We start from the raw sequence: 17,604 nt of genomic DNA, 5'->3' as shown, positions 1-17,604 counted from the left end.
GGGCTGAGACTGGGTGCCTTACCTCTGCACCTCGGGGTCTGATCTCAACCGTGAGAGTCAGAACCCGTCTGCCTGGGATATGGACTCAGGTAGGAGCCCCACTGTGGGGCTCGGACTATGAAAAACAATTTAACTTCATAAGAGGTCAGAGCTGCGAGAGGCCTCTGCTGATGGGGAAGTTACTTTAGAGAGGGCAGTTGAGTTGCCCAGTATCACACAGCACATTGGTGGCGGAGCCTGAATCTCAGAATCCCAGGCTGGCATGCCACGTATCCAGGCTGGCCTCCTTGAGTGTGTGGGGAGGGTCCAAACGGCCCCAGGAAAGGGGGTTGAACAATGCAGGCAGTAGGCCTAACACTTCCCTTCCCAGCACAGAGGTGAAATGCAACTGCCTTTCCCTGCCCAAGGCCTCTCCTCCGCATCCTCCCTGAAATCAAGCCTGGCCCTGCTGACCTGCCCCAGGCCATCATCATCGCGAACAACAGCAACAGTAGCAAAGACAGAGCGTGTGCCATGTGCCAGGCACTGTGCTAAATGCCTGGCATATATTGATGGATGAGATCCCCACAACAACCATGGAGACAGGTATTCTTACTCCCCTTTGCCACTGAAGGATCTGAGGCTGGAGAGGTCGACTCGCCTGCACAAGGTCACACAGCTGGTAAAGAGGCAGGTGGAGCCCCACAGAGCCCCTGCCAGCAGGTTTACTCTGGGGCTGAGGAAGGGGAAGCTTTGGAACCAAAGCCAAGGGGAAGGAAGAGCTGACGGGCAGCAGCAGGCTATTTATATTACACCTCCAGGCCTTGTCACACTTGCTGGCATTTGTGCTGGCAGAAGCCGTGTCTCTGCCAAAACCTGGAAGGAAGCAGGCTGGTGCAGGGTCCTGGGACTAGCCCTTGGGGGATGTTACTGAAGCGTGGGGTCTGGGTATGTTTCTCCCTGGACTCGGGAGAGACCCCCCCTAGGCGCTCAGAACCCCCAGACATGCCCATGATTCTGGCATCTCACTTCTTCCCTTTGTTCCTCCCTCTGAAGGAACCAGACTGGGGACCTGGGCAATTTGGAAAGGGCCATTGGGTGGCAGATTAGAGTGTCGCCGTATGCAGTGAGCTTGGCCATTGGGAAGGAGGAGGTGGAGGGGAAGTGGGAAGGATTGGCATGGATGTGGATGCCAGCAGACATCCTTGGATGCTCCTTGGAACCAGGGAGTGATGTCCTGACTTAAACCTCTTCTACCAGAAAAAGGCTTCTGTTTAATCCCCTATCCCCCAAGTGTCTGCCTGAGCAGCTGCATTCTGTGCCAGGCACTGGGCATGCTGACGTGGGAAAACCTCAGTCTCTGTCCTTGCAGAGCTCACCCCAGTGTCTCCCATCCCCACCCCTGGCACCTCCTGCCTGGAGCAGAGGTGATGGTTAATAAGCAATGGCTCACCCAGGTCCCCCACTGGAAGTAGAAGAGGGACCCAGATGATCAGAAGACACGATCCAGGCAAATGATCATTCCAGGGTCAGGAGGAAAGTTTCACGTGGGTGGTGACTGCAGTACCCCCGGGTGCTCTCCCCAGCTTGACGTCTTGGTGGGAGATGGGGTGTGGTAGGGAAGACTCATTCCCGCCCAGCCATCTGCCCAAGGTATCCTACATACATACTGGCACCTGGACGATGGTTCTTTGCCAAACCTTGTTAATAGAGAAGACATGACTGCCAGCTGGAAGCCACTGCTGTCATGAAGGAGAATGTGCTGATCTTGTCTCTGGGGTAGGCCACTTAAATGGGGCTCAGAGCTGGATCGGTTGTGGTGAACTGATGTTCCTGGGCTGTGCGGAAAGGAGTCTGTGTTTTTCCCCCACTGCAGTGGCCTTTGCACTGTCCTGGAGGATTTCTCATGTTCTTTTCTGGAAGAGTTCTGCAGGGTGGTCACCCCAATGATAACGATGATTGTAATAATGGCCATCATATTTTGAATGTTTACTACTTGCCAGGCACTGGGCTTAGAGCTTTACAGGTATTTTTTTCACCCTCATACCTGCTTTATGAGAGAGTTACCATTATTGTTCCTTTTTAAGGATGAGAAATGTGAAGCACAGAGAGACTAGGCAGCTTGCTGGTAAGCAACGGAGATAGGACGCAGCCCCAGGCAGGCTGACCTCAGTGCCACAAGCACAACCACCGTACGATGACTGAGGCCCACAATTTGGCCTTTATATTAGTTTGACTTCGGTCTTTAAGGATGAGCATCACTGAAACCAAAATATCTTTTGGGTCCTTCAGTGATCTAGGTAATTTGCACACAGACACTCGGGCTGCATCCTGGCTGACAGGATGATATGGGTTGACCATTTGCTTCTTGACTCCCAAGCAAACGAGCAGATCACTTTTCGGAGTCTAGATGTGGGCAACATCTGGCAGCCTGGCAGGACTTTCCTGGCCTTCATCCACATGTTTTCCCCTGTCCTTCCGTGTGGACACAGCTGGGACTGGGATCTCTCTAGACATGATTGTGTGTGTGCCGTTCCCGGTTGGAAAGAGTTTGCTGGTTTTAAAGCATCATCTTGTGACTTCACAAAGGCAGCATGCTGGTTTTGGTTCCTCTCTGCAATCCACGCCTGAGAGACACTAGGCTAAGTTGGAGACAATCCAGGCTTTGGAAAAGTGTTTGCAGCTGGAGGGGAAAACGCCTTCCTTTCTTCAGCCAGAGAAGCTGGGAAGAGGCTGGCTGGTGGAGAACCTCGCAGGCTTGTAGCTGCTGCGTGTTCCTTGCAAGGGTTCCTCACTTTCCGACGTGGTCTTCCAGAGGCTTTGAGCAGATGGGCCCAGAGTAACAGAGGCGGGGATCAGTGATGAACAGGGACATGTCAGCCAAGAGGCACTCTTGGGCATTAGTTAGCATGAGAATAGATCTGGGGTGGGAAGTTTCACAGAGCCTTTGGGAGGAAGGAAGTTTAAGACATCACAAAGTTAAGATGCTGCTTTAAAAGAATGTCCTTATTTTATATAGCAAGTACCAACAAGTGAATGACTTAAGATGATGAATGAGTGAGGGAATGAATGGACAGGTAAATGTAGAATTGATGAACGGGGCTGACGGACTTTGACAGCCATGGCCTTGATTTGGCAAGGCCTGACTCCGAGTACTGACAAAGGGAAGGGTCTTGTTCTTGTCCCCGGAACACCCTTCAGCTCAGGGTTGGGGAGAGAGAGTCTGAAGCCCTGAACCTTGCCCTCCCACTGCATGCCCCAGCCCTACCCCATTCTGCAGGCCGTGGGGCTCCTCTGGCTCCTGTCCACAGCAGGGGCTGGAACCCAGGAGGCTGCAAAGCTGACAGAGGCTGCAGCCCCAGCCCCCTGAGAATCCTGCAACCCTCTTCAACGTCCCAGCTGCTCCCCAGCCCTAAGCTACCTCCTCTTCTCTCTTGTCACACTTTTGCATCCTGGCCCTTTGGGGACTCCAAATGACAGAACTGGGAAGTACCTGAAAGCTCATTGAGTCCAGCCCTCCCGTTTGACAGAAGAGCAAACTGAGGCCCAGGAAGGAGGAAAGACCTGCCCGAGGTCACAAGCAAATAGGAGGCAGAGCCCCATGGTGGTGGAAGGATTGGGTGAGCAGTTCCCCGTAGACTTAGGGTAACACTGCACCACTGGGCAGGGTGGAAGTGGGATGGAAGAGGCCTGGGATTCCTGAGCCCAGCAGCTTCATTTGGTCTTTCCTGGCATCCGGGGCCAGGAGCATCAGTCCTTAGTTCCTGGGGCCCTGAATCTCCTAAGCATTTTGTGGGAAAGGCAGCAGAGTTGGGGAGGGTGGTACTCAGCGATCTGCTGTCCCTCTGCTCTGGCCGCTCAGCTCCAACCTGGTTCTTATCTCCATAGGGAGCTGCACCATTGTAGAAGGTGGGCTGAGGCTGAGAGCAAGTGTCAGACCCCCTCACCCTTCAGGGGCCTCTGTGCTGGCCCCAGGTGTGGAGGGGTACTGAGCGCACCTCCTGGACTGACCTCCCTGTCCCCACTATACACACCTGAGCTGTCAATCAGCTGTAGAGCCGAGAAACCCTTTCCTAGAGCCACTGACCTGTACTGACTCTGAAGGTGCCTTTCCACCTGGACACCCAAGACGGTGAAGTTGTGCGTCAGTCCCTGATGATTCTGCTCTCCTCCCTTCGCGGGAGGCTCCCACACAGGCAGGGCTGTGCCTAGACTGGGCCAGAATGACTCGGGGGGCAGGCCCTGAGAGTGCCTGTGCGTGAGTGTGTGTGCATGAGTGCGAGTGTGCGCACGCCACCGGGGGTTGGGAGAGCTGACGCTAGAACGCTGGGAATTTTCATGGGAGACTCGCATAAAATCTAATATAGTGAGCATAGGACTCGGCTTATGAGAAATCAGGTTTAAATAAATCCCTTTACTTCTTTTAGCCTCTGTCTTCTTGTTTGCAAATTGGAAATAATTCCTGAGACTAGAAAACCTATACGAAAATCACCTGTAAGCTGTAAGCTGCTCCATCGATGCAATATCATTCAGTACCCCCCAGATGAGCGGATCAAGGACAGGAAGAGAAATGGCTCTGGCTTGGGGACATGGGGACCTGAGCGGCCTCCAGCATCTCCTTGCTGGGCTGCTTTCATCTGGTTCTGGCCTCTTTCGCCCAGGCAGCAGGGGCTGGGGAGCCCTGGGTTCTCAGAGGGGCAGATTTGCCTTAAGATTTCTCACCTTCTTTCTCCAGGCAGCAAGGCTGGGGGTACAGCCCCTTCCCAGAGCTCCATCCCCACCCAGTCGGGGTGGCCCCTCAGTGGGTTTGAGCACATGGCCAATGTGCCTTTTTATCTTTTAGCTTCCAATTTACCCTCAGGCTTATCTTTTGTGGTATGGGGCCAAGATGAGTCTTGCAATGTCCCTGGACCCACAGATGTGGTCTGGGTGTGCTGGGGGAGGGGAGGGACAGTGGTCACCGAAGGTTTCCCCACAGCTAAGAACCAGCAGATGGTCACCTCCTGGGTCCCAGCAGAAATGGTGGTACCCAGCATGCGCTATTTGGCAGCTCCTGCTGCTTGATGTGACATTACAGTAGGACCTACCCTGCGTGCCCCGCCCCCCCCCCCCCCCCATTAAACAATAGCTTCTGAACAGGGGTAGAGGGGAGCCCAGTCCCCTTCCTCTGCCGCCCTGCCTCTTGGGCAGCCACTGAGAATCAGAGGTGGGGTGTTTAGAGAGTGTCTCTCCCCATCCACCATCTGACAGGTGGGGGACCAACCATCCAGAGACGTTAAGTGACTTGTTCTGGGTACCCCAGCAGGCTGGCGGCAGGGCAGGTCCATACTCCCAGCCCCTGAGGCCACTTCTGCTGCCCCAACTACCCGTCCCCTGCTTCTTCCACCTCCCTTGCCCCTGAGCTTGAGCTCCAGGAGGAGCTGGCTCCTGCTGGAGCCGGAGATGTGAGGGGAACTGTTTTACATGTTTGTTAATCAGGTCTCAGAGAGAGAGAGAAGGGCCCTGAGCTCATCAGCCAGGAAGGAATCCAATTTGGCTTTTATGGCCATGGTTATTGGTCGTATTTTGTGGGGATCTTTTTATTTTTCACTAACCCAGTGGTCTGGGGGCTGGGGAGCTGCCTGGCTGCTTGGCCCAGTGGGTCCTCCGGGCTCACACAGAATTCACAGCAGTGGCCAGGACTTGGGCCTGGGGGTGGGGAGGGGAGGTGAGGGGGGCGGCTTTAACAGGTTGGCCGAGGCGTGCTGTGAGGGTTTTTAGGAGCCTTCTGACCCTTCAGGCAAGGGACGTCTGGGGGCCGGGCTGTATTTCACTGGCTCTGAAAGGGTTGCTGGTTTTATTAAGCTTTTATTGCCTTTTCCTCAGAGATGCCAAGGCTGCTTGGCGGGTACCAGGAGCCAGAGCTGATGCATCTGGGCCGTGAGGCCTGAGTTGTGCAAGCAGAGAGGAGAGGGGAGAGAAAGGCAAGAGTAGGTCAGGCAGGGTGAAATTCCTTTCGGCAGTAGAGCACAGCAGAGCTCAGCGGCTAAACGGATGGCTCAGAAGCCGGCCTGCAGAGGCTTAGATCTCAGCCCCACTCCTGCAAGCTGCCCTGTCGAGCTGAGGCTGGATCAGAGATGACATAAACAAGGAAAGCGCCCAGCACTGGGCACACAGCGGTGCTCAGCAGACGGGAGGCTTCCTGCCCAAGCCCCTTGTGCGGGGCGTGGCAGATAGGAAGCCCTTGGCCTTCTATTCTCTTTCACTGCCTGGCCCCACCAGGAAGAGCCAATTGGCAGATCTGGGACGCCTGTTTGCGTCCCCCTCTCTGGATATAAAGTCCTGTTTTTGGCCCAAATGCCATTATTTCTTCCTTCCCCGTGGCTGGAAGAAGAGGTACTTTGAGGAGTGAGCCCTGGCCAGAGGTCCAGGAGGCTGAGTCCATGCGCTGAGCCAGGAGGCAGGACAAGCCTGCACGTGTGAGCCCCAGCTGGGGAAGGCCAAAGGCCAGATCACCAGGGAGAAGTCACTGGGGACTGGGGAGGGTGCCCAGGGCGGCAGGATCTCTCAAAGAATAGTCGTGGACTGCTTGCAACAGAATCACCTGGGGAGGTGGTGTGAACCCAGATTCCTGGGCCCCATGTCCTGAGAGTCTGATGGACTGCATCTGGTGTCCGGTCCAGGAGTTTGCATTCTAACAAGTGCACCCGGTGACTGATCCACATCAGAGTGCGAGGGCCTCTGCGGTCGACAGTAAAGGAGTCAGCTCCGGCTGACCTGTAGACCTGCCCATGAGTAGGGGCCGGATTTGGGGCTCCTCCCATCTGCGAAGCTTATCATGACATACTGGCTGCTGTGACTCAGCAAGCTGGGTTTCACCATCCCCAATTTACAAATGAGGAAACTGAGACTTGCCCAGGGCACCCAGCTAGCCGCAGAGCCAGGGTTGGAACCCAGGTTCGTCTGACTGCAAAATGCCCGCTTAGCTCCCCGCTCCCCCGGACGATCGGGCCCTGCTGCTCTCAGTACTGGATATCACTCTTAGTGTTGGGGGACCAGTTCTGTTCCACTACGCCCATTAGAGAGAGAACACAGAAATGGGGACAGTGACAGTGGCTGTTGTGACCATTAATGTTGGGTTCCTCTGGTGCTGGCTGGGACGTTTCCCCGGGTGATGTATTGACCGGAGCAAAGCTTGTTTGCCTGATATATATGGAGCTGTTGGGTGTATGAGTCAGTGTCCACAGTTTCCTCACCAGCTGTCAGCCCGGGGAGGCCAGCCATCCTTCATGCGCTCCATCTCCGCAGCCCGCCCTTCCCTGAGAAATGAGGGGCCTGGATAGGCTCACCACAGAGCCCCTGCCTACCTCCCTTCCCTCTCCAACTCCACCTGGGCTCCCAATAAATAAGCCCCGATTTTCTTTGGGGGAAGGAATGGTCATGTGCATCCCTCTGAATTTCCTGCCCTCTGCTGGCAAATTTAGCCAAAGAGGATGGTGTTTCTTGGGGGCAGCAGGTCTGATGGGGAGCAGGTACCGGCTTCAGCTGCAGCCACAACGCCAGGTTTCTTCGGGGCCGGGGCAGTGAGGATGGGGTGAGGACTTAGGGTCTGCTTGCTGGGGGAAGGGCCCAGACGAGTACTGAAAGTCACCCAGCCACCTCCTTCCCCTACAGATGTGGAGGGCGTTCCCTGGCTCTGCTGCCGTTTTCCTTTGAGCTTCTGGGTGGGACTTGGGGCTTCTTGAGAGAAAACTCTAGGAGGGCCCTGGGGTCCAGATGCTAGGATGGGGCTCCCTGCTTCACCCCGACTTTCCCCCTGTGGAAATTGTATTCGTCAGAGTTCTCCAGAGAAACAGAACCAATAGGAGAGAGATAGATGATGGATATAGGTAGATAGACTGGTGATAAGGAATTGGCTCACAGGATTATGGGGGCTGCGAAGTCCCAAGGTCTGCAGTTGGCCAGCTGGGGACCCAGGAGAGCCAGGCATCTAAGTTCCTGTCCAAAAGCCAGCGGGCTCGAGATCCAGGAGGAGCCGGGGTTTCTGACCGAGTCTGAAGGCTAGAAAAGACCAATGTCCCAGCTCCTGCAGTCAGCAGAGAGTACTCTTATTCAGCCCTTTACTCTGCCCAGGTCTTCAGTTGATTGCATGAGGCCCAACTCAGGTCTGGTGGGGATGGTGCAGGCTTGCTAAAGGGCAGTAGGTTTCTTCAGTGAAACGATGAAGACATCTCCGCTCTCAAGAAACTCAAGGGCTGCCTGGAATGGAGAAAAGAGCGTGGGCTTTGGAATAGGTACACCTGAGGTTCAAACTCTAGTTCCACCCCTTATTAGCTGTGTGGCCACAAAGGAGTCACTTAACCTGTCTGTTTATTCTTTGGTAAAATGGGGACACTCATAATGCCTCCCTTGCAGGGCTTATGTGAGTATGAGAGAGGGTGGATGGAGAGATTGCACATGTTCTAGCATAACAGGTAATTATTATATTATGCTATCTTAAAGGGTATCAGAGTTTCTGCATTGATCTAGTGGGACTTACGACTTCACCCCATCTGTGAGATTTTGTCCCAGTTTTGCCACCATGTCTCCAATGCTTCTGCAGCCTCCTGGCCTGAGATGGAGTTCCCAGGTCTCAGAGAGGAGGGTTTGGGACTCTGGATGGCAGGCACAAAGCCGGGGCATCTGGAGGGTGGCGGACTCTCAGAAGATGGGGTATTGGGACTGAGGGCAGTGATGCCCAGGAGGGCCAGCCGTCTTTCCTTTCCTCCCTTCTCTGCGTCAGATGGGCTGAATTCACCAAAGGGTGGGCCCATAACCAGGAAGCAGAGAAGGACACAATGTCCCCACTTGGGCACATCAGGTATAGATGAAGCTGTTCAACTCAAAATATCTCATTTTGAACTCTGCCTGAATCTCTCAGCCCACGGGTAGGAGAATCAAAGACCCGAAGATGTTTCCAAGGACCAGAGCTGAACCAGGGAGGCAAAACACCCCGGGACAAGAAGAAAAGCTGATTAGCTCCTAATTGCTGTTAAATTGTACATACATATACGTATTTTAAGTCAAATCTGCATGTCTAATGTGATTTTTTGATTACATTTTAATAGTCTGGCTGGGATGGGGGAATGAAGAAGGAAGGCTTCCGTCACCCCTCGCCAGGAGGAGGGAAGTGGTAGCCAGGGCTGCAGGCAGGCTCTGGCATGGGGACACATCCCTGAGCCACCGGGGAGGAGAGTGAGACCTGGTGGGGCCTGGGGGCGTCTTTGAGGCAACACTGCCTCCCCCCGAAGCCCCTTTCTGTCCAGCTGGGGAAGTCCATCTGGCCTATGACTTGAAGAATGCATCTTTTCTCAGACCTTAAAAATAGCTTCCCTATTTTGCCTCTTTGAGTCCACACGGCATCTTCTCCAGGCCTGGTTGTCGCCTGAGGCTGCCAAAAACTCCCCCCAAAATCCGGTGATGGAGGAGACTGAGCACTCCTCTGAGCCAAGAGTCCTGGCTCTGCCACTGGGATATGACCTCGGGTAAGTCCCTTCTCTTCGCTGGGTCTCAGTTTCCCCATCTGTAAAATGAAGGAGTTGGACTACCTGTGCTCTGGGTCCCTTCTGGGTCCAAGGGGACCATTGGACCATGATCTACTTCCTGCCCATTTTACAGACGCCTCTCTCCATCTCAGGGGAATAGGAGACGCCATACTCATCCACCCATTGAGCACCTGCCAGCCCCCTCTCTGCCCAGGCCGTCTGCTTTCTTACCAGGATCGCTTCTGCTGCAACTTGAGCCACCTCGCCTTGTTTTCTCTCCCTGGAGGACAGAACCCTCCCCTCCTGCCTATTATAGTCTCCTCCAAGAGTTGAAGGCTGTTAGCAAAATCCCTTCCCCACACATACACACGCTCTCTTTTCAAATAACATTTATTTTTGATTCTAAAAGTAAGCCTGTACCTGATCAGTGCAGCAAAATTGGAAATATACAAGTATAAAGGAGAAAATAAAAATCACCCACAATCCTTCCAGACAGAGATAACCACTATTAGCGGAGTTTTTAAAAATGCACATATATGTGGATTTTTTTTTTCCTGTTGTAGAACTGGGATTACACTGCAAATGTGGCTTTGGGTTGCCCCAAGCCTGGCCCTTGAAACTGGGCCAGGTTCTTCCTTCTAAGGCTCCCACGGTCTGCTGTTCCCTTTTAGGCAACTGCCCCACTTGCTTTTCCCAAGACAAGGGAGACCTTGTTCCATGGATGTGTGTCCACCTTGGTTCATGGGCCCCTGGGAAGCACAGAGTTTAATTTTGACCACCTGTGAGTGTGTATGTTTATGTGTGTGTCTGTGTGTGCGTGTGTGTGTGTGTGACACAGAGATAGAGATGGAGAAAGGCAGAGAGCCCGTTGCTCGCTGAGCAGGAGCACACTCCAAGGGCCCGCCCTAATGGGGGATCATAACAGCATGATCTGTGCCCCGTGACCACAGTCCTACTCTGGGCTCTTAGTCTGGGCCAAAGACAGGTATCGAAGGAGCCACCCTTAGCTCCCTTCCAAGGAGCAGCTGGAGCTCTTCACCAAGCTAATCAATTCCTGCCACTTGAGAAAGGAAAGCAAATTTGCAGTTTACTGCCCATCCTGTGGACGGGCCTGGAGAGGTGGTTGCTGCCTGAGGCACTGACTTCAGACTCCACTCACTAGCCAGGCCTCCCTCGGTTTGGTGGCGTCTCTCAGATTCCACCCACACTCCTTGGCCTGCAGACTAGGGCTTCTCAGAGAGTCTGGGGGTGTCACAACTGGTGGGACCTGGGCCTTTACCATCGCACTGCCAGATGGGGGAGACAAGGACCAGGAGTGGACCGGACATCCCCAGGGCCACACAGAAAGCTGGAGGCAGCGTCTGGTGAGATTTCCCACATGGAAGCTTTTCTTTTCAGGGGTGGCCTGAGAAGGTGGGGATGGGGCCGGGGTCAAGTCCACTTCGGGCTGGTCCATTTCATACTCTCCAGGCCTTCCCACCCCCCGCAGAAGAAACCGTACTCTCTGCCACACGCGTGTACGTGTGGTGTCTGACTGTCTCTATCCGTGGGAAAGTTCTATCTAAAATCTAACCCAGATTCTTCAGAGAGTCCTTTTCCTCCCTTCATTCAATAAACGTCTGCTAAGCACGGACCCCCTCCAGGAGTATTTTAGGCCACAGGAACCCAGCAGGGAACATGACAGCCAAGTCTCTTATCCCTCGGAGTTCACGTCCACCCAGCTGCGGGGCTCTCACTGGGAGGGAAAATGGCTGTGCCCAATTTTCTGGTCACTTAAATCCAGCAAATGCTGCCTGCAGGCCATGGAGTCATGCATATGGGATGGGCGCTATTGCCCTTGTTCCAGTTACAATTGCCTTGTAACAAACTATTCCAAGACTTAGTGATGTATGACAACCAGTGTGTTATGCTCATGGACTCTGTGGGTTGGGACAGACACAGGAGACGGTGGCTTAGCTCTACTCCACAGTATCTGGGCCTCAGCATGAAGACCTGAAGGCTGGGGTTACTCAATGACCTGGGGGCCGGAATCATCCGTCTTCACACGTGTCCAGTGGTTAATGCTGGCTGTCAGCCGAGTTGTCGGCAGGAGCTCCTCCATGTGGTCTCTCTGCATGGGTTAGTCCGGGCTTCCTCACAGCATGGTGGCTGGGTCCCAAGGAGGAGTGTCCCAAGAGAGCCAGGTGGAAGACCTGGTGCATCTCCCTTTACGACCTAGCCTCCGCAGTCACAGAGCCCCACTTCTGCTGCAGTCACCAGCCCAGCTGGATCCACGGGGAAGGAATGCAGGCATTACTTCTTGATGGGAGAAGTCTCCAAGTGCCATCGTGAGAAAAGCATGTGAGATGGGAGATACTGTTGAGGCCATCTTTGGCAAATACAATGCATGTGGGTCTTTTAGGAGTTCACAGCCTTTACGGAGAAGCAGAGTCTAAAAAACAGTACCTGTCATTTCCCAAGTTCTTATACCTACCAGGCACTGTGGGCAACCTGCTGTGAGATCATCTTTCTCACAACCTCTGTGGTGAGCGCTCTTAGGCCCATTTTGCAGATGGGAAGACTAAGGCTCAGAAAGCTTATATCGCCTGCCCTAAATCATACAGCTGGGATTGGCACCCCAGTCTGTCTGCCTCCAAAGCCATAGCTCTTAACACTCTGCTACACTGCCTCACCTTCTCTGTCTGTAAGTAATTTTTATCCCCAAAGCATGGCAAGAAGCTTAGACAAGCAGCTGGGGGTGGGGGGCGGTCAGATTTGGGAAGGCTTCTTGGCAGAGGTGACGTTTGAGCAAGGCCTTGAAAGATGCTTTAGATTTGGACAGCTGGGGAAGGGAGTGGCGTTCCTAGTGGAGTAGCAGTGGGATAGAGGGGCCCCCAAATCACCCAATCAGTGCTGCTGTGACCCAGCATCCTGGCCTTTGACCTCCTCACACTCCAAAGCTTTGTAAACTACACCCTGAGATGCAGGCGGAGGCTGGGGACAGGTTGGATGGACTTGGTCCCCAGAAACAGTTCAAAAGTCGCTCCTGCCTCCTCCACCGTATTACCATCGGCTTCCTCCTGCTGGTAGGTGGCTGGGACTGTGCGAGGCTCCCACAGGCCCCCACCTCCATGTGCAAACTTGGTTTTGCCCTTTGGAGATGGGGTGAGTCTGGGCGCCTTTGGTTCACTCGCAGGTGTTTCTGCGAATACAAATTGGGCCTCAGAGCAGTTGGCGTCCCTTCATCCCCTTGGCAGACTCGCTTTAGGGCATCATAAACCGGAGTTTAATTATTTCATTGACAAGAATCTCGCATATTACAGAGCAGTTCCCCCCTCTTCCAGGCCTCTGTCCCTTTCAAGTCTTCTGCTGTGCCCCCTCCTCTCCCACCCACCGCCAGCGCCCCATGCTCACTCTTTCCGTTTCTCTCTTTGCATCCCTGTCTCTGCCCGGACCCAGTCCCACTCACCCTTCTGTTTCTCCTCTTTCCATCTGTCTCTGTCTCTCATCTCTCCTGCCTCCTGTCTCTGTCTCTGTCTCTGTCTCCCTCCTTCCCCTTCCCCTCTCTTCCTCACTTTCCCGGGGCTGACGGCTGCCCCTCTCTTCCCGGACAGATCGTCTAATTGAAATGGAGCACTCTAGAGAATGTTAATAAGAAAGGCAGCATTAATTAGCCAACTCTGGCATAATTAGCTTCCTCCTCTCTCTGCCTGGCGTCTAACTGGATAATGAGTCTCTCTCTGTCCAAACAGAGGGCAGACAGGACAGGGGGACAGGCCGTGCCTGGGGATGCCTGGGGGCCTCTTGCCTTCGGGCCATCCTGCTGGAATCCTCGGGCTGCCCAGCCCTGCCTTTTCCTGCCAGGCCCTCCTGCTGCTCGTGCCCATGTCTTGGGGAGACAGATGCCTGACCCCTGTCTGTGCCCAAAGGTCTCATGCTGCTGGAGCTGCATGTTAAGTGATCTGAGCCTGACAAACAGTGGCTGCAGCTGCAGCATCCCAAAGAGGGGGTGGGAACTATGGAGACTTCTTGAGGAGAGCTATGACAGGCATCCGCTGTGGCACAGCCACATGGGCCATGGCTGAGCACATTACAGTCCCCAGAGGGGAGCAAAGAAATCTACTTATGCGACAGATAATAACTAATGTACTATACAGACTGCAGAGTGCTTCCACCCTTGACCCTCCCCACAATCATGTGAGGCACGAATGGCTACCTCTATTTTATAGATGAAGACTCTGAGGTTCAGAGAGGTTCACGCCACCGGGACCCAAACCAGGGTCCGTCTGATTCCAAAGATCATGTTCTTTCCCTCCCACCCTGATACTTCTGTAAGGTACTTTATAGTAAGGTACTTTAAAAGTGATTGCAGTGGAGTTACGCCTCACATTGGCAGTGAGTTCTAAAATCAGAATGCAACAAAAATTGGGAAATCATGCATAGCCAAAATTTCCCTTGAATATCCCTTACATGGGGAGGAATACCTCTTCTGTTTGCAAAAGGGCTAAGATTTTTCTTTTTCTGTGACCTTGAAAGCCATGATCTAGTTGGGGGAGGTGATGGCAAATAAGAGGATTTTTCTTTCTGCTTGGTGCACATGTGGTTGAATTCTGTTGGGCTGAATGCCTGCGGGATGCAATTCCATTGTAGTATTTGTACTTGGTTATGAGTGGGCAGGGTTCATACCCAGGGCTGGGCGACTGCAGCCACAGGGCACCGTCCTCTCCCTCTCTCCAGCCTGCTAACCCTCTCCCTCTCCTGTAGGCTATGGACTCGGAGGATGACCCCTTGCTGCAGGATGTGTGGCTGGACGAGGAACAGGAAGAGGAGGAGGAAGCAACGGGTGAGGCCTTCAGGAGGGCCCAGAAGCTGGGGCCCCAAGCTGGGGCAGGGGGACAGTGTTGCTGGCGGCACTGGACCTTGCCCTCCCGGCCCCCAGCCTCGGGCTTCTGGAGTACCCTGGGTTGGGCCTTCACCAATCCGTGCTGTGCTGGGCTGGTGCTCTTCCTGGGCTGCAGCATCCCCATGGCCCTGTCAGCCTTCATGTTCCTCTACTATCCGCCGCTGGACATTGACATCTCCTACAATGCCTTTGAGATCCGCAACCACGAGGCCTCCCAGCGTTTCGACGCGCTCGCGCTGGCACTCAAGTCCCAGTTTGGGTCCTGGGGGCGCAACCGGCGCGACTTGGCTGACTTCACCTCTGAGACGCTCCAGCGCCTCATCTCAGAGCAGTTGCAGCAGCTGCATCTCGGCAACCGCTCGAGACCCGCAGCCAGGGCACCCCACGCGGTCCCTGTGGCCCTGGGGCGTGGCCCCGGCCTGTCGTGGGACACCTCTGCCTCCCAGAAGCCAGTAGCCAATCGGAGCGGGCGTCTTCGGCGCGAGACCCCGCCCCTGGCAGATCTGGCAGCCAACCAGAGTGAAGCCCCGAGGAACCAGGGGCTGGACGAGACTGGGCGCCGCCAACCCAGCGACCCGCCCCCCATGGCGGCCGCGGCCAATCAGAGCCGTGCCCGCCGGGGCGCCTCGCGTTGGGAGTACTCTCGCTCTTACGTGAGCGCCAACACCCAGACGCATGCGCACTGGCGCATCGAGCTCATCTTCCTAGCACGTGGCGACGCGGAACGCAACATTTTCACCAGTGAGCGGCTGGTGACAATCCACGAGATTGAGCGCAAGATCATGGACCACCCGGGCTTCCGGGAATTCTGCTGGAAGCCCCATGAAGTGCTCAAGGACCTGCCGCTCGGCTCCTACTCCTACTGCTCCCCTCCCAGCTCGCTCATGACCTACTTCTTCCCCACTGAGAGGGGCGGCAAGATCTACTACGACGGCATGGGCCAGGACTTGGCCGACATCCGGGGTGAGCAGCCTTGGGTGTGGCTGGGGCCTGTCCTGTAGAGGGCGGGGCCTGAAGGAGCTGGGGGTGGGACTTGTAAGGGACGGAGGCTGAGGGTGGGTGGGGCTTGCAAGGGGAGGGTCCTGAATGAGCTGGGGCGGGGCCTGGTGGGGTCAGGACTTCAGAGCCTTGTAGGAGGACGGAGTGGGGCTTGGCTGTGAGCCGGAGTCAGGCTGGGAGATGAGTGCCGGGCAGGCCTGGGGGCCGTGTGAGGGAGGGCTAGGTGGAGGGTTGACTGAGATGGGACCAAGGGAGGCAGGGAAGGAGGTTTGGGCGCACGCTTGGATTGAGGGAGGCTGGCAATTATGCTGTGGCCAGAGTTAGAGAAAGCCTGGGCTGGGGCTTGGGCTTGAGGTTTTTTAGAGAGAAGCCAGGGTGTGGTTACAGAGAACTGGGCATCTGGTCAGAGGAAGATAGGGGAGAGGCTGAGATCGAAGGAAGACCAAGGTGGGGTTAGTTTGAGGTAGGTTAGGGGTGGGACTTGAGGAAGGATAGGGCGGGGCCAGGGATGGTTGTAGGGGCGGGGCTTAGGCTTGCTTTTTAAAGGGGATGTGGGCAGCGTTCCAGGTAGATGGAGGAGGGACTGGAAGGGGAAGGTGGAGTTACAGGACTGCGGTGACTGAGCCTTTGCATTAGGTGACGTTCAAGCTGAAATGGAAATGTGAACTTAGTGGGAGCCGCCTGAGCAGATCTGGGGGCCTGCTCCTCTTGGGCGGCTGTGAATTCTCTAAACCGTCCCTCTGTCCTGTTAGGGACAGTTGGAGGCAGCCCGAGGGGGACTTTCCCAGCTCCTTAGAAAGGAGGTGAGGTGGTGAGAGGGCGGGATGACGTTGGTGGAGGGCTGGTGGGGGCTGAGCTGCTGCGTCCTTGGGCCTCCACCCCTACAGGCTCCCTTGAGCTGGCCATGACTCACCCTGAGTTCTACTGGTACGTGGACGAGGGCCTCTCCGCAGAAAACCTCAAGAGCTCCCTCCTGCGCAGCGAGATCCTGTTTGGAGCACCTCTGCCCAACTACTACTCGGTGGACGATCGCTGGGAGGAGCAGCGGGCCAAGTTTCAGAGCTTCGTGGTTACCTATGTGGCCATGCTGGCCAAGCAGTCTACTAGGTAGGAGGTCCAGCCACACCCAGTATGTGCCTGCTCTTGTGTGTACCAGGAAAGGGCTGTATTAGCGTAGAGAATTGGTTTCCAGGTGCTTCTTTCTTATAAATCCCAGATCCCCTTTCCTGAAACCTCTTCCCTAGGAAGTCTTTCTTCCCCAATCGGGGGCAGAGCCGGATACCTCCTTGCTGTCACTCTGACAGGTGAAAGACCTCTTTTCTTGATCAGTGCTAATGGTTAGTGAATATGACAGCTTTGGAGGGCGTAGGAAATCCCAGAACTCTTGCCCTGGAGGTCTTGGGTATCGATTTTCTCCTGAGATAGTACTAAACGGCTTTCTGGAAAGAGTATTGACCAGGGAGTAAGGAGTTCCTCTCTGCCTCTGATACCCAGGGGGATAGTTGGCAAGTCACTTGACTTCTCTGGGCCTCAGTTTCCCTACAGAAAAAGTGGCAATGGGTCTTGCCACCCTTCTGCAGTCACTAGGAGGAAATGAGCTGTGAGATGTGAAAGTGATGTGGGGCTGTGGGTGCTTGGTTGTCATCCAAGCCTTGGGATGCGCGTCTAAGAACACAACTGGACCCATCCTCCCGAGGAAAGGGCAAGGTAGTTCATCTGTCAGTCCTGCTGGGGAATAATTTCAGTGCCTTTCAGTCTCCTGCCCTGACCAGGCTGCCGAGGCCAGCCCCGGGTGCAAGACGAATCATTCTGCCTGAATACCCTCATTCCTTCCATTACTCATCCGTTATATCGAGCAACTGCTGCAGTAATCAGAGCTAACATTTATGGAGGGCTTACTGTGTGCCATGCACTGTTCTAAGCCCTTTATACAGGATCTCATTTAATTCTCACATCAACCCAATGAGGGAGGTGCTATTATAATGATCTCCATTTTACAGTAGAGGAAACTGAGGCTTAACTAAATTATCCAAAATTATAAAGCTCACAAGTGGTGGAACGAGGTTGGAAGCCAGGCTTTCTAATCCAGAACCCTCATCCTTTGTGTTTTTCCGCCTGGTGCTGTGGTCGGAGCCTTCTCCCAGCCCTGCTTCTTTGCCAGACAAACTCCTATTTGTCCACTAAGATGCAACGTGGGTGGCTTTTCCCCGAGGCTGGATTAGATGCCCACCCTACCCACTT

General features: G+C 54.6%; 1 protein-coding gene across 5 annotated transcripts in view; it reads left to right on the top strand.

The window, feature by feature from the left end:
- The window catches only part of DISP3 (dispatched RND transporter family member 3), a 72,908-nt gene that overhangs the window by 27,033 nt on the left and 28,271 nt on the right, over window positions 1-17,604 (top strand). For all 5 annotated transcript variants that reach the window (XM_023635798.2, XM_070253600.1, XM_070253593.1 and 2 more), the window contains exons 2-3: window positions 14,226-15,327; window positions 16,251-16,470. In XM_023635798.2, coding sequence (XP_023491566.1) covers window positions 14,226-15,327; window positions 16,251-16,470 — 1,322 coding nt within the window. The remainder of the gene's footprint in view (window positions 1-14,225; window positions 15,328-16,250; window positions 16,471-17,604) is intronic.

Source organism: Equus caballus, chromosome 2 (genome assembly GCF_041296265.1).
Source record: "Equus caballus isolate H_3958 breed thoroughbred chromosome 2, TB-T2T, whole genome shotgun sequence".
Taxonomy (NCBI): Eukaryota; Metazoa; Chordata; class Mammalia; order Perissodactyla; family Equidae; genus Equus; species Equus caballus.
Note: the sequence above shows the minus strand (reverse complement) of the source record. Positions and strands in the feature narration are given on the sequence as shown.